The 22,241-nt window shown below is 41.1% G+C and overlaps 1 protein-coding gene across 1 annotated transcript; it reads right to left on the reverse strand.

Annotated features, from left to right (window-relative positions):
• Positions 1–64: 64 nt before the first annotated feature.
• Positions 65–21,204, reverse strand: LOC140226371 (DNA-binding protein SMUBP-2-like). The gene is made up of 16 exons (XM_072306854.1): positions 21,176–21,204; positions 18,866–19,045; positions 16,774–16,946; positions 15,511–15,709; positions 14,780–14,897; positions 13,071–13,238; positions 10,986–11,189; positions 10,150–10,374; positions 8,931–9,028; positions 8,430–8,612; positions 6,862–6,980; positions 5,670–5,888; positions 3,909–4,085; positions 2,929–3,100; positions 1,666–1,795; positions 65–1,337 (listed from the first exon to the last, which is right to left on the reverse strand). Exons 2-16 carry the CDS (start codon positions 18,940–18,942, stop codon positions 423–425), a joined length of 3,177 nt encoding a protein of 1,058 aa, XP_072162955.1. The 5' UTR covers positions 18,943–19,045; positions 21,176–21,204; the 3' UTR covers positions 65–422.
• Positions 21,205–22,241: the final 1,037 nt, after the last annotated feature.

Here is a 22,241-nt window from a genome sequence, read left to right on the forward strand (position 1 = left end):
AATCCAAAAACACATCAGCCTTGATTTCAGTTGAGAATTTGACATACACCTGTAAAGACTTCTCTGAAAATACAGTGGACTCCCGTTATAACGAAGTCCTCGGGACCGGCAGTTTTCTTTTGTTATATCGAAATTTCGTTATAGCCAAACAAATAAACAATAAAAAACATAGAGAGGATATCATTGCGGCCGTAATCTTTATTTCGTTATAACCGGAATTTCGTTATGACCGTGTTCGTTATAGCGGGAGTGCACTGTATAGCTCTTGTAATTGATATCAATGACATGAAAGACAGGAACTAGAAGTTTGTTCAACTTTAATGAGGGTTGTATGAATATGTGATACTTTTAACAATTATTTCCTATCAGCACACTACAAGGGATGATGAGTTTTAATTGTAAGTGATTACATAAGCAAGGAACTACTTTTTCTTCTGCTTTCTCTGTCGCTGTTCCCCGAGCTGTCCAAGGCGACGGTCCATCTTCTTCTGCAGGTTGGCCCGGTGTGCGGGGTCTACACGCTTTTCCCGTGGCCCCCCACTGCCGTTGGTCACTACGCCTGCCTTCAACGTCTGGTGCCGGACGTGGGCACGCGCCGCCTCCTCACAGCCGTGCACTTCGGGCACGTGGTGACGAAAACAGTAGCGCTTGGCGCAGTGCGGGCACCACTGCCCCGTGAGGGCGATCTTCTCCCGACAGCGGACGAAGTTGCAGCGGTTGTCCCGCTCCACGGCAAGCGCCACCAGTGAGTCAAAGTCCTCCTCCTCCTTCGCGTCTTCGAGGGTGTGCTTCTGTTTGGCCTTCGTCTCCGCCCGGTTGCGACGGCGACGCCCGCCAGCAGCCGCGGAGTTCTGCCGTTCCTTCTCCTCGCAGATTTTTTCGCACCTGATCTCGTGCAGAAGCAGATTTCCCGGGGGAAGTTTCTTGGGGCAATACTGGCACTTTCGCAAATAAGAGTTTGACTTGTCCAAATCTTCTTTTGCATCCTCTCTGACATTTTCCTTTGTTCCTTCCATCTCGGCTTTCTCCACACTAGCCTCCTTACGCTCCTCTGCCTCCACTTCCACACATTCCTCGTTCTCTTTGTCTTCGTCCGATAAATTCTCCATCACATTCTCTGTCCGAACCTCTGCAACAAATTCCTCCACATCGACATCCAGGTCCACGGTCAGGTTTGTGTCGGCACATCCATTACTGCTCGGGGGTGGCAGGTCGCCCGCGTGGGGTGGATCCCTCTCTGGCTGTGCAGGAAGCTCCCCCTTTTCCTTGGTGACAACAATGTGCCGGTCTGCAGCCACCCCTGTACTGACATGAAAGAGTCCAAGGCCCTCTGCAAGCTGGATGTCAAGAGTCAGATCAGATAAAGCACAAAGTTATTTGTAGGTAGATAATACAAGAGCGGCAAATCAACAGGAACAATATCAAAAACAATATTTTGAGAGTTTGAATGGAGATGGTGATTTTGGTGTTGAGGTGATAATATACAGTCAAAGCTGTCTATAGTGGCCACCAACGGGAGGCCAAAAGAGTGGCTGTTATAATGTTATATATATCTTAATATATAATGAACTTACACAAATTCCTGTCACTTAATTGATGTGGGAGCATGATCCAGACAGGTCCTACAGGGGTATACCAGAACTCGTTTTCAGCATTGACACTTACTTCATGGACGACAAATCTCTGATGGGAATTCAGCGAAGTCGGGAAGGAGACGATCCGTTCCGCCGTTTCCTTCCTAAACTCAGCCAGTCTTCTCTTCACCTCATTCCTGAAAGTGGCATCTTCTTTACTCCTGCAAATGAAGAGATGCAATGCAAAAATAAATTCTTTATACGCCATATATTTAGAGTCTTATTTTTTGCGAATCAGAATTTGTGATCGCAGAGTACAGTAAGAATGGGAAATGTCCATGTGCAAGTCACATTCATGTCAGGATCGGAGCAAATATCTTTGCTTGTTAAAATTGCACACAGCACCCAAGAAATATATGGCATATACAGTAAATGCTAATCTCAGTCTTTTTAAATTGGGATCATAATAATAAAAAAAAAAAAATCTCTTCAATGATCTACTGCACTTGTTGCCTATCATTAACAGGGAATGCCTTTACAAATATTATGAAAACCATCACATTCAATCAATTTCTCTTTTTTTTTGGTAGCTTTAATATATAAATTTCATATTGATACAAATAGATCTATCTGTTTTTACATTAAAACTTTTCAAATACAAGCAAAATAAACAAACAAGCAACAAGAATAGAAAGATAATATAAATATTCATACTGCTGGTAAACGTGCCCCAGAATTCAGATTTGAATCATTACCTGTACGCATTTTTCCTTATTTAAACTGTAAATGATTCTGAATAACTTTTTCTTCATGAACGCCATATCATCACATAGGCAGGAGTGTGACTTGTCACAATTGGTCATTTATTCTGCTCAAAGAAGGAGTAAATTTAATGATCTTGTTTAGTGGCAATCATACATAAAAATCTATCCATGGCTTGCTTGAAACCTTGAATCTTGCTCACAACTTTCTGAATTTCCTTGAGAGTATCTGCCTTGAAGAAAACTGATCCCTCATGAGTTTGCTCCAACGCATAAATGCCTGGAGAAAAATTTTTTTTTTTCTTCAAAAATACAACTATTTTATTGTCATATAAATTTTACTCATTTGATATCTTCGCCAATCTAATCATTTGCTTATTTCCTTCAAGAAGTATTCTTAACATTAAAATAGAATATATGAACAATTATAATGTCTTTCTTTTCTTTTACTTTTTTCCCCAAGAAAATTGGGTTTAGGTGGTTACTGTGACTACTGAACAACATTTCAGTATTCATACATGTATTTCTCTCTGGAACAATAGATTCTGGCTTCAAATGATTTCCAACCATGCAAGAAAGTTTAGTCCCCTGACCTTTGAGCTGGATCCACTGAACTATGACCTTTGCCCTTCTCATGCCTCTGCCGCTGCTGACATCCTCGGTAGTCCCTGGGCCTCGCTCCGGCCGACTTGGAGGAGGAGGCAGGCCTCTTGGACTTGAAGACGAGATGGTCTGGCCGAGGGGCGCTGGAGCCCGACTCCAGGACTGTGTGGAGGGGTGAAAAGTTTGCCCCATATCAACCTTCTTCTCAAAGAGCGGAGAACATAGTGGTTGCTATAGCAACATGTGATCATATTTCACGCACTATATGTACTCACAGTAGCTCTGTGAGATCAGACTTTCTCTGTTGTTGTTGTTGCTGGTTTTTTTTTTCAAACACTTGAGTCCTCAACTTACTAGCAGTGCTACTGGTACAATAAACAATATTATCAGTGTTTGTGGGTGTATTGTGGCAAAATCAATGATGGCATAAATGGACGTTGTAGTCATAAGACCATCAATAGCAGTAGCAGTTGAATCTAAAGTAGCAGTAATAGTATCAGCGGCGGCAGCAGCAAGTAGTCATAATAATAATGATAGCACTTGCAGTAGTAACATAGGGGTCATGGTAGTCGTAGTATTAGTAGTAGAGGTAGGGATAGTAGTAGAAGTAGTAGTAGAAGTAGTAGTAGTAGTAGTAGTAGTAGTAGTAGTAGTAGTAGTAGTAGTAGTAGTAGTAGTAGTAGTAGTAGTAGTAGTAGTAGTAGTAGTAGTAGTAGTAGCAGTAGTAGTAGTTAGTAGTAGTAGTAGTAGTAGTAGTAGTAGTAGTAGTGGTAGTAGTAGTAGGAGCACAAAACGTAGTTAGTAGTAGTAGTAGTAGTAACAATTATAGTATTTATAGTATTGACAGCTGCAACGTTCTGGTGCACATATACGATATCAAACTGCAGTGACATTTAACTTTGGTGGATCACCCAGTCACACACCCTAAGCCTAGTGTGATACAAGCTGAGAAGAGTATCTCGGTCGTCACCTTCCTCGTACTCAAACGCTGTCCGCACCTCCCCGTGCTCCGTCATGTAGTCCAGGAGACTACGAAGGAAGGCATGCTTGCCCACGGTCTCCGAGTCGCAGACGACGGCCAGGTGGCGTCGCGCCCGCGTGATGGCGACGTTGATGCGCCGGTCTTCGGTCAGGAAGCCCACCTCACCTGGAAAGGGAGGAAAGATTAGGAGCTGCTCTTCCATTCTTCTCACCTTGCATCAAAATATATTTTTGTCACATGTGACCTAGCATCACAAAACGAACAAAAAGTCACATGCACTGATTTTGTGTTAGGACTGATAAAAGGTGAAATGGGTCAACCTAGCCAATCTTGAGTTTTTCATATTTTCTGAACTAGCACGTCTTTTTCTATGTTATGCTAAAGTTTAGGATCATAAAATATGTTTTTAGCGGTTTTTCTCAAACACTTTTTGGTGGAATAGTTGTGATTAGGTGTTTCTCATAGAGTTTTCTTTTCATTTCTTAAAAGCCCTGTCCATACTCTTCACTTTCAACTCCAATAACTTTAGAAAGAATGATGTTACTGCATAAAAAGTTGGCACTAATTAACTACATAATGTGTTGATAAAGCATGCTCAATTTCAGCTTAATCTGATAATCCCTTCATTGTTGTTGCTCCAATGTCTATCATCCTGTTTTTTGTCCCATTCATAGCACAGCTAGCACAGCTTTGCAAAGATTAAGCGCTTGAATAGACCCTGTACTTTAGAGCCCGTTTTCTCAGTTCACACTTTCCAGAGTGTGCGCTTTCTTTCCAATATTAGGATAGGTTAGGAGAGTCCACTTAAATTGAGTTTCATATCATTTTAAAGCTTAAAATCTGCTCTCTTTCAGAGTCTGCTCTTCAAACTAAAGATCCATGTCTGGCAACTTTTTGTTGGTTTTGTGATGCAGGGTCACATATTTTGTCTTCTGTCTCTTTCTATATTCTGCACCTGCTTATCTCTCTCTATCTCTCTCTTTTTCACTTATTTCATTTATTGATATCTCTCTTCCTACTTCTGCGTTTATCTCACCTACATCTCTGTCTCTCCCTTATCTCTCTTACTATATCCCTCTCTCTCTCTCTATATATATATATATATCTCCCCAGCTTTCTCTATCTCTCTCTCTTCCTATCTCTCCCTCTCTTTCCATCTCTCTCTTACAATCTCTCTGTCCCTATCTCTCTCTTTTCCTATCTCTTTATTTATCAATCTCTTCCTATGTCCCTCTCTATTTCTCTTCCTATCTCTATCTCTTCCTATCTTTGTCTTCCTCTCTATCAATCTAATTACCAATTCATCCATCCCTCAATCTATTCACCCATCTATAAATCAGTCAATCAATCCAGCTATCTGTGCATCTATCAATCTATCTACTGACCATCTATTTACCTATCCCATACATTAAAAGTAGCTTATCTCTCGTCACTCATCACATAACCACCTTTACTTCTGCCTCTTTTAATAAAATCAATCTGTCTATCCAACTCTTGTTTAAGCCAACTATCTATTCATCTTTTGGAAAAAAAAAGCAACAACAGCACACATTCTGTTTCTTCTCAAAGTAAAAGAAAAATGACATCAACAGCGCATCTGCGTGAATGTGACGCACTTGTATACATTTCTCCGTTTGGGACAGGACTACACAATCGCAAACTGAACCACCCGCAAAATCGTCAGGAAGTTCCGATTTGGGAAAATTTAGACTCGCTAAATATATGGCGTATTCAGTATACCCCACTCACCTCTGTCGTTGGAGCGAACCAGTGAGATGACGACGGCCTCCTTCTCCCGGCCCTGAAAGCCGTCCACAGACTTGATCTCCAGGCCGGGGTACTTGGCTGACAACCTCAGCCGTAGGAGGTCCACCTGCAGGTTGTAAGGTGCGATGACACAGACCTGCGCAGGCGTGAGTCCACTGGAGATGAGGTTGTCGACATGGTGAGCCACCAGATCGGCTTCACCTGAAACAAAAAATATTCAAAATTAATGAAATAAACAAAGATGGGAGATATGCATATCTATTGTAAAAAAAAAAAAAAATTTTAATAAAAAAAGGGGGGGAATGCTTGTTTGCATCTTAATTTTGAACATTTTTACAGGAGCCTAGATTCACGCATTTGCGTGTAAAAGTTCTACATTATATGCACTAAATGTTTGAAGCAACTCGCTAAATTTTCATGCCACAAAAAAGGCCATCGGCTCCAATTCACGAAAATTTTATGTCACAAAAATATTCTGTTTCACCATAATCACATTCCTAATAATCTGCTGGAATCATCATCATAGGTATTAGGTTCAACTTACATCGTTGTCATTTCATTTCCAACAAACACATATTACCATCACCACCATCATCACCATCTTCTCCTATTACTGCCATCATCATCAAGACCTCCATCATTGTCACTATGAGTGATCACCAGAGTCATTCTAAACATTAGTATTGTCCATTTTTTTATCATCATAAATACTAACAGTAATTATTGGAGTCATTCTAAACAGCATCATCGTCATCATCATCATCATTACAACCATCATCATCATCATCACCATCACCATCATCACTATAGCCACTACTACTACCTTGACCATCATCAACAACACTATCACCACCACCATCATCCTCACAACCTCCATTATTATCACGAGTGATAATTGGAATCATTGTAACTGTCATCAGTATTGCCATTTTTTTTTCCATCAGCATCATCAGTACCATCACTATCATCATCATCACTAACAGTACAAATTGGCGTCATTCTAAACATCACCAGTATTGTCACTTTTTTCAGCAACATCAGCATCATCATCATCATCATCATCATCAATATTACCAACACCACCATCATTTTCATCACTATTACCAGTACCACCATCATGACTGTCGGCACCATAAGATCATCATCATCATCGACTCTCACCACTGGCTCTTACCTTCGTTGCCCTTGGAAACCTCCTCCTCCAGCTCAAGCTCCGTGATGTCGCATCCCGCCGTGTCCATGAGGAGGAGTGCCAGGTTGGTGTTCTCGTTCTCCTCCACACTGGGAAGATCTCTGGAGATAGAAAGATGGGGGCACAGGGGTTTAGGGCAATTACCCCCTGGGCAATCACCCCGGACCCTTCCCCTGACCCTCACCCTAGTCCTGAGCCTAATTCTAACCCTAACCCAAAATCCGACCCTAAAACCTAACCCTTTCACTAAACCTTTGTACTAACCAGTATTTAGCTTTGGGGAAATTGCCCTCATGGGGGTAACTGCCCTGATACGGGGGCAAAGATGGTAACACGGGAAGAAAAGAAGCCACACCCAGTAACATGAATCATTACCAGATTACACTGGATCTTCAGGGCATCCAAGTGCTCGGACTTGTAGATATTGATACCAGTAATGGTTTCCAAAATTTCAAGAATTCATAGATTCTATGTGATACTGTGAAAAATACTTGTATCCTTGTATGATTTCCAGGCGAAAAATTTCATGGAATATGTTCACCAACAAATAAGCATAGTAATTAATGTGTAACGTAGACACAAAAACAAAAGAGAAAATTATATGTGACCCGCTACAACAAAAGGATCCGAAAGTCGGGGAAGGACAATTTTCTGAAAATGGCATGACATTATTCCCTTACTCTTCTTCTTTTCTTTCATATATAACACAACTCATAAAAGTATTCGGTTGCAGAGATATCGATGATTTTATTAGAACTAGCGCAGTCAAGTTGTTAAGGAAATCAGAGTTTCGAGAAAAACGCCTTCACAGTTTTCGTTCCGACGCTATAATGATCAAGGGGAGGCGAGAAAGTTTTCACCGCTTGACAATAGAAGCCATGCTCCTAGCGACTTCCGTGATGTTCATTCAAGCTTAGCGCCAGCGGTCTAGCACGACCAATCAGTAATCAGGATGCCACGCACCGACCAATAAGATCTCTCCCTCGTTGCTGGTCTAGCTGCAGCGCTAAATCCAAATCTTCGGACACGTTTCTGTTAAGTTGAAAGTCGGAAAATCATAGCCTAGAAAAATGCTGATTTCTTGCCTTTCCTTTGATCATTTAGCTTCCAATTTTCGGCATGTGATAGACAAAACATTAGACTACAAAATTATGCCGAAAACAGAAATCCGATTGTTTTGACCAATTTTGATGATGTGACTTCAAACTCGATTTTCTCGGCTCAGCCGTCAGCGACTTTAGGATCCTTTTGTTGTAGCGGGTCACATGTTTTCAAATCATGCCAGTTGATTTTACACAACCTTCTCCTTCATTTTTTAAATTTCAGAGCCGAATAAGCACACAGCAACAAATATACAATTTGAGCTTTCTTTAGGATCGCTCACCACTGTCTTAAGTTTCGTTTAGTTGCAGCATCTTTACGTCCCTCAGTAATTAAAGTAAAGGTATATGCTCGTGGACTGCAAGTTTCAGTATGTTATGTCTTGGAAGAAAATTTATTCAAGCCCGACCCCCACCATCCAAAAATGACCCCAGAACTTAGCATCATACTTCAAAAGGTGGCCAGCCACAGTCTCGTGTGATTCCAGCTTCCCGTCGTAGAGCTGGTCAGATGACCACTGCATGATGCTGTCGTTCATCCGATACTGCGTGGTCAGCATCCGCACCACGCGGTTACCATGGAGATCAATGATGCGTTCCATTAGTGATGTTGCCAAGCCCTCTTCAGCCGCCCTTGTGAAAGAATGATGATTAAATTCAGACAATAATTGAAGAGACATAACATGATACACCTTGAATTTCAGTTTTTGCAATAATTCTAATTTGGACTGACCTAAAGGTAAGAAAATCTATACTATTTCAGACACTGAAGTATTTACACAACAGTCACTGTTTTTCCAGAGTATAAACTTCACTCAAATCTACCTGGGAGGGTGGGGGAGGGGGTTGAATCAACCCTCCCCCGGCTACAGAACACCCCAAAAAGCCCAGCCTGGTTAGGGTTAAGAATCGAGTATGAAAGGGGTGTGGTTAATCGCATCCAGTACTAACTTCTGCGACATGATGGTGGCTGGGAGCTGGCGATGGTCCCCAGCCAGCAGACACCTGGGAGCGCTGAGGAGAGGAATCCAACAGGCTGCCTCCAACGACTGCAACAAGGCAAAGTGACGACATATAATTAATCCATCAGATCTTGTGATATCTGGTTCTGAATACTTACAGGATAACCTTTTAAATCCATGAAGTCCCAGCAAACACATTCTGCGGTTTGTGCAATGTGTACTATTATGTACCATTCATTGCTACTGTTTCATCAAGAGTAAAAAAAAATAAAATAACAAAGAAAGTGAATAAATGAATAGAATATAAAGATTTTCTTATTTGAGCAATGTGCTGTTTGTTTCAGTTGTAGAATCTCTAGTCACTTCTTTACTGCTAAATTTATGACTGAATCTCGAATTGGCAACATGTTTAAAAGGCAAGAGTTCCCGTTTCACACTCAAATTGGCAACTTCTTTTGAATTTGATTTTGTGCAGACTTAATGAGCTCAAACCTGTCTTGTATTGTCTACTCACTCACTGTCATATCCCAAGATATTATATGCCCTTCTTAAGCAACAGCTAACTGTGGACATTCTCACAAGCTCTTTATTCCATATGCATGAACTGTTGGCTACCAAAGGACATTCTTCCCAGACACAATCAGACTATGGAATGCTCTGCCCCAAAATGTCTTCAGCTGCACCACTTTAGCTCAGTTAAGCAAGTGGTGCAGGATATTCAACTCCGCTAGATGGGTATGAAGTGTTTTTTAGCTGCATGCACGTATTCAAAAAGTAGTTACAGTGGACTCCCGTTATAACAAAATCCTCGAGACCAGCAGTTTTCTTTCGTTATATCCAAATTTCGTTGTAACCGAACAAATAAACAATAAAAAACAGAGAGCCAATCATTTTGCAATCTGGATTTTTATTTTGTTGTAACCGGAATTTCGTTATAATGCGAGTGCACTGTATTTTAACCTGCACTGTACATAAGCATGCCCACACAATGCCTGCCAACAGTATGACGATACACCAGAGGTGGACTGTACTGAACAGGAAGAAGAAGAAGAAGAAAAAAAAAAAACATGGTAGATACAGTCAAACGTGTTAATAGCTGCCACTCAAGGGGAACAAAAAAGATGGGCGCTATACACAGGATCTTTAACATGGGTTTCCTCTCGGGGGTGGGGGGGGGAATTCTTTTTAAAGCTGTATACAGCAGGTACCTGTGCACATTCATCGATGACCACCAGATCAAAGTGGCCTTGGTCCAGAGCACCAAGGGGACCGGAGGCTGAGGCACTCGTGTTCGTCGCCAGCACGACGTCGGCCGCGGTGAGGATGTCTCGGATCGCACGCTGCTCCCGCGACTTGAGGTCCTGGCGGAGGAACCTCACATCATCACGGAGACGATACCTCTCATCCTTGTCCTTCGTCTTGCGCATCTGACTCTGGGGAAGAATTTTTAGACAAGGAGATAAAAAGTGATGCTCATACCGCAAATTTACTGTTAACAATTTCTAAGTTCATGTTCAGTGTTTGTTAGGCAACATTTCTTCAGACATTTTGGCTTTTGAGCAAGTTTTCCATGCAGCTGACTGGTACTTACCAGTAACAGTGAATGAGAAATCATTCATAGAACCATTTTATAAACCAAATAATGCACAGATTGTAAGTTTGTGACATTAGTGAAGATGCAGTGCACTCTCTCGTACTCCAATGTCATGGAAAATGTACTCAGCTGCACCCTGTGCATGTTACACCATTGGTAATACCCTTGAGTGGGCTGCATCTCCACTAATGCCCTTTAGCTAACCTGTGCATCAACTGTATATTAATTGTTGCAGACAAACAGGAACTAATTTTGGCAAGCACATGAACACTACTCTTAAATCATGGCAGTCTTTGATGCTATGGCAGTCTTTGATGCTGTGCATCTGTGTGCGTGCATCTCGAGGTAAGTCTCTCAAGAGCGAGAAAAGAAGAGACAGAGAATGAGAGAGAAAGTGTGAGAGGGAAGAGAAAGAAGGTAGAAGATCTCCTTAAAGTATTCCAAGCCCACCAATGCGCCATCAATGTCCCGTCGGATGTCCCTGACGATGGCCGCTCCGTCGCTGGTGGCCAGGACAGCATCCAGTGCGAACCGCTGGATGGTGGGCAGCAGACGGGCCGGATGACCAAGCCGGACAGGCCGGCAGGACGGCACAGCGGCCAGTCTCTCCACCAGGTTGTCAACGGCAACGTTAGACGGTGCACAGGCTAAAACCTGGTGTCAAGATTCAGAGCAACAAAACCAATACAAGAAGGATTTTATATCAATACTCTCAACAAAGGATTTAACAGCATAGAACAGTTAACAGGATTTAAGCAACATTTTAAACACAAGAAAATAATAACAGAGTAATAGTTGCAGGTGATTTGTGTGTGTGTCCAAAAACACTTGTTTCTTTCTTTCTTTCTTTCTTGAGGAGGGGATTTGTGATGATGGGCATGAAATGGTATATTTGTTCTTTAACATGATTGGAATACAGTTTAACCCTATTCTAACTGGGCTATTTGAGACCAAGTTTTTACTGAGGGGGGGTCAATTTGACCCCCCCTTCAGATCTCGGCCGCCGATCGTGCGATCGCCGCGAAATTTTGCCTGAAGATAGAGCTGGATGTCAACTACAAGACAACATGGTCATCCAATAGAAAAATATTGCCTTTCTATTTTTAATAAATTAATTATGCAAATTTGTGCATGAAATCATATTTTCACCTATAACTCCATTAAAAAGACTGGAGGATTGCTAAATTTTTGTGTCAGAATTCCTCAAGATACATCAAACAATTTTCTTGTAAAAAATTACCACAATCAAAATCAATTTCTTTTGTTTTTTATTGTTTTGTTAATTTTTTTTTATGTATTTTATTGTTTTTTCGACCTTTTGTTTTCTATTGTTTTTTTGCCAAAATTTGTTGCAGGCACTTTTTCAGGCTTATCTACACTAGAATTGATTAATTTCAATGGTTAAAAGTTGAAATGATCTAATTTATATCAATTTAACCAAAAAACACAATTTGCATTGGATTTGCACACGATATCATGAATTTGAGCTGTTTTTTGGTTGACATGCATATGCAAAACATTATGTAAGTTCAAAACGGTGTACCCGGACATCGCAAATTTGGTCTCAAAATATGCGGGAGACTTCAATGGAAAAAGTCACGAAACGACGCGGCAAAATCTTTGCGCGTTGCGAAATCGTGGCGCGAAACGTCAAGGGGGGGTCAATTTGACCCCCCCCCCCCAGTTAGAATAGGGTTAACTTGCTATCCATGGCTTTATGTCATAGTGGATTGTACTGTACTCACAACTAATTCTTTACTAGTTTGGGTACTGTAATTAGCATGATTACGGAGGAGAGGAAAAGATGAAAGCAACTCAACATGTCACACGTAACAACACTGATACCAAACGGATCACCACCATACTAGTACCAGACTTTCTTAAGGCAACAATGAAACTTTATTTCCTCCCCTCGAGCGCCATAGTCCCACAAGTCTCCAATCTTCCTCTCTGCCCCACGTGGGCTCAACAGGTTATACTTACTTAACATAAATGCATAATTATATTCATGACAGCAGAAAAATTTGTGCAAGAAATTTTTCACACTCTGCGAGGTATGATGAATTTCATGGGTTTTTTTTTTTAATCTGCAGAATCAAAATTTTATATAAAATGGTATTGCAAATAACAGGCAGATTACTGGTGCATTCATACTTCGTATTAGGCTCACGTTGCACGAAATGTGCAAACATTTCCACACCCCAAAAATGTCCACGTTTACAGTCATATCCTAGAGTAGGCCTACAGAGTACTAGTTGTATGCCTAACCCTAATGAGTAGTGTTTTTGCTGGAGTCAACAACAGACATGTATCCACAGTATAAGAAATAAATAAATACATTGAGTGCATTCTAAGGGATACACAAATCATTTTTTGAGAGGGGTAGGAATGGGGTTTGAGGGGGTTTATTTTTTCAGTTGTGAAAACCTGCTGTCTACCAACATGTAAACCTTATCTGTTATCTGCCATATAAATGCCAAGCATCTTTATGATGTCCAGACTTTCCAAGCCAAGTTTCTCTAACAACATCCATACCTTCATGCCCTGTTTGACAGCCTGCAGAATGACTTCAACCACGGTCGTTGTCTTGCCCGTGCCCGGTGGGCCGTGGATGACGGCGACCTCTCGCTGACACAGGGCAAAGGTCACGGCCTCTCTCTGACTCTCGTTAAGCTTCTGATTGAAATACTTCAGTCCTTCAGACTCTGGGGGCAGGAGTATACATGTTAAGAAGTAAAGGACAGTAAATGTGACCCTGCACCACAAAACAAACAAAAAGTCGCCAGACATGGATTTTTAATTAAGGACAGATTCTGAAAGAGCAGTCTCTAAGCTTTAAAATGATGTATAACTCAATTCAAATGGATTCTCCTAACCTATATAAATATTAGAAAGAAAGCACACACTCTGGAAAGTGTGAACTGAGAAAAGAGGCTCTGAAGTACAGAGCTTAAAGGGACTGTACAGTAATGGTTGAGGTGGGGATTCATGTTTTGAACATTCCTAAGTGAGATAATGAAAAGCCTCTTATGAAATATGAAAGAGCATGTAATTTTAAGAAGGATTCAACATTTATTTGATGAAAATTGGTTTTCAAATGGCTGAGATATCCAAAAAAGTGCTAATAATAAAAGGCGACATGCCACAACTTTATTAGGATCTCTTTGTTTCACCTTGTTTTTGGATATCTCAGCCATTTCAAAACCGATTTTCATCGAATAAACTTTTGATACCCCTTAGAACTGCATGCTCTTTGACATCTCATAGAGTGGTTTCTGAATATCTCGCAAAACGTTAAAAGCTAAATCCTCACCTCGACCAGAACTGTACACACCCTTTAACAAGTGCTTAATCTTTACTAAGCCGTACTAACTGTGCCATGAATGGGACAAAATCATGATGTTAACCATTGTAGCACCAACGATTAAGGGATTATCAGATTAAGCTGAAATTGAAGATTGTCTATTACCACATTATGACCATGATAAATGTCAACTTTCAGAGCAGTAGTGTCATCCTTTCAAAACTTATTAGAGTTGAAAGTGAAGAGGGTGCAAAGGATTTTCAAGTAATGAAAGGGGCCTCTAAGAAAAACCTGATCACAATACTCTACCAAAAAAGGGGTTGTAGAAAAACTGCTGAAAACCCACTTTCCCATTCAATTCATGATCCCGAACTCAAGAATAATGTATTCTCAAGAAACTCAAGAATAGCTCTTTAAGAAAATATGGAAAACTCAAAATTGACTCGGTTGACCTATTTCACCTGTCTTGAGTCCTTGCCTCATCAGAATGCAGATTTTCAAATTGTTGCAGAACACTAGCCTGATCATTAGTTCTACTTGCTGGAAAAGGAAGTCCAAAAGGATCAGCAAATGATGTAGAAAATCAGGTTACCTTTCAGGTAAAGGGCTTGATAAAACACAATCACTTGAAGAAACAGTACAGGTTAATTCACATACTTAAATACACTGGAATAACAAAAACTTGGTTCGATCAAGTGTTAGTGTTGCTTTGCATTGGGGCTTCTTCACGAAAGTGTTTGAGAGTTGCTAAAATGGAATTAAGTGTGAAAAAGGTGACTTCAAAAGCTTTTGCTTGCCAAATTCAGAAAAAAAAAATACTTGTGATACAGTGATACAATGATTAATAACTGACTTTGTGCGCCTCCATAAAACAAAAGCTAATGCTCCCCTCACTCCCAATCCCCCCCCCCCCCATCAAGTGACCTTTGAACTCACCCACAGAGTTTCCATCAGGGGCTGGAAGGCGCATGGGAGACCCAATCTCCCCTTCCCCGTAAAGAACCTCTATGAGCCGTACTGCAGGGCCTGCCCTGTATTCGTCCAGTTCATGGAGAGCTCTGTCCCACACCACGGCAATCACCACCACAATTAAAAGATACAAAAGTCTGTCACAGCATGTTGCATAAATTTAATGTATGGCCATATGGTGAAATCTTATTTTTTGAGTAGTGAGCTGACATTCTGGCTTTTTGATTAACCCGCTGAAGACGAGTCCCGAGTATACTCAGACAAGTGTCTATGGGAAATGCGTGTTGTAGCAAAATCAGTCTGTCCTCAACGGGTTAAGAAACTGCAAAATTTCACTGGATGGATGAGGGAGGCTATTAACATCCAGCCGGAGTGTGAGCACAGTGAATCCCAACATGGGGCAATACTCATCCCCTGGACAGTAAAACTGCCAATACTCAATTTACAGCGACCCAACGCCAGTCGGACGGGGCTTGATGCAAACAGTAGGCAAAAGCTCATGAAGGTAAAATCAAACTTTGATTGTGATGGCTCATGAACTATGAAAATTTGCTTTTAAATGACACTCTGTGATAAGTACAGCATTTCTCCTAGCCGAGAGATAAATTGCAACAACAGAAATCAACCGATTATTTAAAAGGGAAAATTAATCTTCAACAAAACTAATGACGACTACAGAATTATCATGCAGATTCTACTCACCTTTTGAGTCTTCTGTACGTGACATCATTGGCCAGTTTGGTCAGTTTGTAAGTATTGTCGTGACCCCTGGATAGCCCCTCCACGTTCTCCTCGAATGCAACTGCGATGCTAGTGGCTGTGACCTTTGACACGATGCCAGATGCCAGCAGGGAGGATGATGTCGTGTCGCTATTTGAGACGCTCACGCCCGCAATATCACCTTTAGGGGGAAAACAACATCAAACGCCGTGACGGAAACTGCAGCAAATGACTGACGTAATAACAGGGAAGGATGACCAATATTTCATTAACATTTTCTCCTCTCCTACCTGCTACAAAACAAACACTTCTCTCTTCTTTAGAATGTCTGTAACTGATAGGATCAAACTCATTTAACATCACCATGTAGTATTGGTTTAGCATGACATAACATGCGCATAGGGCTCACCAACAGTCATCCACTGAAATCAGGGAGACCTCAAAGAGTAATCTGGAAGATACTTGCTCAAAGGCATAATTTCCCTTTTGCACATGAAACAAAAACCCAGCATTAGCACTTTAAAGTAATTCTTAATATGTGAGTATAGGAATAGAAACAACCACAAAATTTGAATCCTTTTAATTGATGTTAAGTATTGTTAAATACACAAAATGTGAACTAAATGTTTTCAGACTAAACCGTATACAGTTACAATTTAATCTCCTTATACTTCAGGCTTAATTGCAAAAATTTTATATGGTAAGATGTACCTACACATATGCATCAAATGTGATATCTTGAACATTTTTTAAATCACTGCTCCCAAAGGTAAACAGGACCTTTAATACATGGACTCTAATGAGCAAAAACACCTCCAGAATAAGGAGAATTTTTATATTCTCTAGACATGGAAAGGTACAAGAGTATGGAAGTTTTTAGGAACCTGCAGAATCATGGAGACTTGGTAGATCTGTGTGCAGTTCAATGACATTTGCTGCTACAACAATTGCTCCCATGAAATATCTGCATGCTAAGCCATAAATTCTACCAGCAAACATAACCTTAACCCCAATCATAATCCTCGCATCAATCTAAACCTAAAACCCTATCACAACTCTAATCCTAACCCTAAGTCCTTGGAGAAAATTAGACCGGAGCAATTGTCGCAGGAGCAAATGTTGTGTCGTCCTGTGTGCAGTGCCCCTTTGAGTGGTTTGCAAATCAAACTCCTTTAACCCTGCACACATCTTTGATATAATACACTGTGGCATATTCTCCGTTTTTGCTTTACTGTTCACCGATACCTGATCCAAAGTTGTGCGCCGGCAACTTGCCCTCTTGACCCTGCACCCTCGAAGGTTCAAAGGTCAGAACGGCTCTTCCATACAAGCCCGTCGCCTGGCTGGCCACGTGGAGTTTCAGGAGACATATTCCCCGGCGCTCGAGCTCACGAGTGGAGAGTTTCCCAAGAAGTTCACTAGAAATACACAGACATAAAAATAAAATCATTTTGAATTACATTCTAAACCAATGAGAAAATATGAATTTTTAGAAGACAATCACCTCAACCCATGAGAACCCCTGGCAGGAAATGGTATACATACAATAAAAAGGGCTAATAGATAAAGGACAAGTTTACCTTCATAGATTTCTGGATTGAGTAAATGGCAGCAATATTAGTAGAACACATCAGTGAGAGTTTGAGGAAAATCAGACAGCTTGTTCAAAAGATATGAATTTTTGAAGTTTCTGCTCAGTCACTGCTGGATATTAAAGAAGACTACTACAGTGTATGATGTCACATGCATAGAACAATGTAAAAAAATATAAAGAGAAGTTTACAAATGTTACTTTTTGAAAAAAAACAAGAGACCCGCGGGTCACGCGCTCACCTGAGTATCGCAAGTTCACCTTCCATGTATTCTTGCAGCTCTTACCTGAGAACATTGGAAACTTATGGTGGGGGTAGCGGTGAGAATGGGGGCATGGTGTCCATTTACATATTCCATCACGCTGGTAAAAATACCTGCCAAGTACACTGTACTTAATAGAACATTGGATTATGCAGCTTGGGAAAAAAGACTGAAAGCCCTATCACTTTTGATTAGAACTAGAGAAAAATATTATTTAATATTCATTAATTTAGGAGGTTTGGACCCCCTGGGGCCCCCAAGGAAAGCATGGTGCCCATTCAAACACTTTGAGATCTTATCCTTATGGGAATGCTACTTGACAAGTTTGGTGAAAATCCATTATGTTGTTTTCAGCAAAAAGATTAAAATTTAGGCCCGCATTTGCCCCCCCCCCCCCCCCCCCTCCCCATCCCATTCTGCTTCCTTGGGTCCCAAGGGGGTGGGGAGGGCACCCCTGATTCTCCCATGAACAAACTTGAAACAACAGTCATCAATATACAGTGTACTGACTCATTGTATTAATTAAGCTCAATCACTTCCAGTTCTAGAGAAAATCTGTAAAGATTCCCTACAGGAGGGGGGGGGGGAACCCATTGGGCCCCCAGGTGGAGCATGGTGCCAATTTGATGGAATCGAGATTCTATCCCCCTAGGGATGCGACCTGCAAAGTTTGGTGAAAATTAGCTATAGGGTTTTCAAGAAAAAGCTGAAAATTTACAATTTTGGTCCAAATTTAGGCCCCCTGGGGCCCCCCAGGTGGGGCATGGTGCCCATTTGATGGGAATAAGATTCTTTCCCCCTAGGGATGCTACCTGCCAACTTTGGTGAAAATTCATAATGGCATTTTCAAGAAAAAGATGAAAATGTACAATTTGGGCCCCATTAGGACCCCTCCCCACCCCCCTCCGTTGGATCCGCCATGAACAAACTTGAAACTACAGTCATCAATGTACTAATTCATAGTATTAACTTCGCTCTATCACTTCTGGTTCTAGAGAAGAAGATTTTTTTTTAAGATTCCTTAATTTTGGGGGATTTGGGCCCCTCTGGGGCCCCCAGGTGGGGTATGGTGCCCACTTGAACAAATTGAGATCCTATCCCCCTAGGGATGCTACCTGCCAAGTTTGGTGAAAATCGGTTAAGGGGTTCTCAAGAAGAAGATGAAAATATAAAAGTTTACGCACGACGCACGACGGACGACGCACGCCGCACGCCGGACGCCGGACGAAGAGCGATCGCAATAGCTCACTTGAGCCTTCGGCTCAGGTGAGCTAAAAAATGCACATTTCCTCGACTTGTCACTGATGTACGTTAGGCGTAACGATTTTCATCGAATAAACTTTGATTACCGGTACCAGTACTCTTCAAATCTTATGCTGTTTCGTATTTCAAGTGGTTTCTAAATACTACGTCTCCGAAAAAAGTTTAAATCTGAATCCCCATTCTCAACCAAAACTATACACGTAAGACAAGAACTTTTCACCTCGTCTGCTCCACTTCTGCCTGACGTTCCAAATTCAGAAGTTCAAGGTGCTTTGCGACAAACTCTCTCACAGCCATCCTTGACTACAAAAAAAAAAAGATTCTTGACGACAAAAGATCCCAGGGGTCACACCATCTTGCCGCTACTTGCAAGTGTCCACTGATGTAACTGTACTGGTTCCTTTGGACATGAACAGATAACATTTACCATGGTAGTTATTTCACATAGGTACATGTAAAATTTAGATACATATTTCAGACCAATCACATCCTTATAAGTGGCTTATAAGGGCGGTGAGTTGGCTCAGTCGGTAGCGCGTCTGCCTCACGATCTCGTGGCCCGGGTTCGAACCCGAATCTGGACTGAGCAATGTTGTGTGTAAGCATACCGTCCCCTCTAGCAAGAGGCAAAACACTCTGTCCCTCGGGATAGAACATAAAATGGAGGTCCTGTGTATGAGAGAGCAACAACTCATGCACGTAAAAGATCCCGCTTCATTCATTCATCGCAAAAAGCAGGGTGTTTAACTCGGTGAAGTGGTCCCACCTCACATCCAACTGGACCCCATGGAAGACCAGCTTAAAGTAGCTGAATATGGGCTATCCAGCCATCTTCTCAGATGGAAAATGAACAAACAAACAAACAAACAAACAAACAAACAAGTCACGGACATTAAAGCTGAGAATACATACTGTAGAAAATTTGGCCAAGAATTTACAAATTTGACACTTGCTTACAATTTATACAAATGAACACTTTGAAAATCTGTGCACACTTGTTGTGTGGTGAATTTACTTATCTTTTGCGATTGATTTGTGATATTTTCATTTATCAACGAACCACACTACTCTGCATATGTATGTGACCCGCTACAACAAAAGGATCCGAAAGTCGGGGGAGGACAATTTTCTGAAAATGGCATGACATTATTCCCTTACTCTTCTACTTTAATTTCATATATAGCACAACTCATAAAAGTACTCAGTTGCGGAGATATTGTTGATTTCATTAGCGTATGTCAAGTGGTTGAGGAAATCAGAGTTTCGAGAAAAACACAAAGTTTTCCTTCCGACGCTATCATGATCAAAGGGAGGCGAGACAGTTTTCAGCGCTTGACAATCGAAGGCATGCTCCTAACGACCTCCGCGACGTTCATTCAAGCTTAGCGCCAGCGGTCTACGCATGACCAATCGGTAATCAGGATGCCATGCACTGACCAGTAAGATCACTCCTTCGTTGCTAGGGGCGGAGTCTAGCTGCGGCGCTAAATCCAAATCTCCGGACACGTTTCGGTTGCATTGAAAGTCGGAAAATCATGGCCCAGGAAAACGCTGATTTCTTGCCTTTCCTTTGATCATTTAGCTTCGAAATTTCAGCAGAAGATAGACAAAACATTAGACTAGAAAATTATGCCAAAAACAGAAATCTGATTGTTTTGACCAATTTTGATGATTTGACTTCAAACTCCATTTTCTCGGCTCTGCCGTCAGCGACGGACTTTTGTAGTAGCAGGTCACGTATGATCTGCATTACTGCATAGTTACACATTGCAGAGCTGTTTTTATCATGATGTTTACTGTGAACTCGTTCAAACTGAGTGTTTCAATGATTCTTTACTAATAATAATAAGTGAGACCAGTGAGTGTCTATTGCCAAATACTTGATCTCAAGGACTTCAGTGCTTCGACTCGTGTGTAAAATTTACGTCTTAACATATGAAGAAATGGACAATTCAGACTAAAAGTTCAATTTCACTTCAACGCACTACAACTTCAAATTACCTGGACCCTGGCCTGCTCTTTCAGACTAGCACAAATGAATGAAAGTGGAATTAAACACAAACTACGACTGATGTAAGTGATGACGAGAACAGTTCTGGATGTGGTAAATTTACTTCCGACTAGGCCTACAGAATCAAAATGACAGCACAAATTCTTGCAAACTGTGGTCTGCAATGCAGTGTTGGTAGCCCGACCAGACGCCGTGCGCGTCTTCTCTGTAGTAGCTGTACAGCGACAGGGTTGCCCTGTCTAAATTTCTAGATCACACCGCATAGACCTAGATATTCTACGCATAACTTTTAACTTAGTGTGAGGATGTCACAAACTACACCATTTGTAACATATGGGACTACATATTACTATCGCGGCATGAAAGCTGAAGATTCAGAGCTGCCTCTAGAATATGTCTACATTACATACAGTGCCTTTACTGAGTATGGTAATGTACCAGTGGTAGCTTATGTCAGTAAACGAATTATCGTCCTTACACCTAAATTTGACGCAAAAGACGAGATTTCTACGGCCTTACCGTCTCCCTTGATGCCTCACTCAGTCCCACAGGTTAATCTTCGCGTGTTCGATCACTCTAATGGCATGCAATACTAGTATGCATGGGAGTGCAATCATGGGGGAGCAATCAACATACTAGTACACACGTATGCGTACGTACGTGAGTCATAGACGGTTCTGGCATCGCATGGTCGAAGCGAAATCACCAGTACGTAGATATTTCGCCATATGTTGTAATACCGTAAACTGCCTTCTTACAAACTAACAATATTGTCATCATCTCTCTCACAGCAAACATTGATTGTTATTATCTCTCACAGTAAACAACAACTAAAAATTTTAATGTTTTGACAGTTCATTATTTCCTATCGTGCGTTAACCACAAAGAAACAATTTTGCAAATCAGTTTGTCTCTTTAATCATTAGGCTATCCAATATGTATAGGTAGACAATCATAATTACATATTATCTATACATCTTTATTTGGCATTTTGACAGGAGGAACAGTAGTCTCCATTCAATGAATTAAGGCTTTCATAAACGGTATCAAAATACTTTGAAGTTTTTGTAGTGAACTTTTGAACGGAAAACGGCATGTGACGACTTCTTATTCTTTCTTCTTATTATTCTCCTCCTCCTTCTTTTTCCTCTTCTTTTTCTTCTTCTTCTTCTTCTTCTTCTTCTTCTTCTTCTTCTTCTTCTTCTTCTTCTTCTTCTTCTTCTTCTTCTTTCTTCCTCTTGTTCCTCCTCCTCCCGGTCCTTCTCCGCCTTTTCCGCTTCCTTTTCAAATCTATCATTATCAGTTTAGATGAATAGATTGAACCAATTTAATACCTCCTCTATAGACAAACGGAATGAGTAGTATATTGTCGGTCTATATATATCATAATGCTCTCGTGATGGATATCTTCTTATTGACTGTTCGAACAAAGTGCTACTGAAGCCTACTACTATGTGACCGTTGGTCATCGGATCATGCGAATAATATATTTTGGGAAACGATAAAAACAATGTTGATTACTTACAGCCATCTGAATGTCAGATCATTATTTCCATTGATAGTTTTTTTTTTTCTCACTAAGACT

This window comes from Diadema setosum, chromosome 3, assembly GCF_964275005.1.
Source record: "Diadema setosum chromosome 3, eeDiaSeto1, whole genome shotgun sequence".
NCBI classification, from domain to species: domain Eukaryota; kingdom Metazoa; phylum Echinodermata; class Echinoidea; order Diadematoida; family Diadematidae; genus Diadema; species Diadema setosum.

What these genes read in the sequence shown, in the direction of transcription:
- LOC140226371 (XM_072306854.1), bottom strand. Translation starts at nt 18,942, where the DNA reads ATGGCTGTGAGAGAGTTTGTCGCAAAGCACCTTGAACTTCTGAATTTG. An exon ending in ACGTACAGAAGACTCAAAAG is followed by an intron (nt 14,898 to 15,510) that starts GTGAGTAGAATC and finishes GGTGTGGGACAG; the next exon opens with AGCTCTCCATGAACTGGACG. An exon ending in GGGACATTGATGGCGCATTG is followed by an intron (nt 10,375 to 10,985) that starts GTGGGCTTGGAA and finishes ATTCTTCCCCAG; the next exon opens with AGTCAGATGCGCAAGACGAA.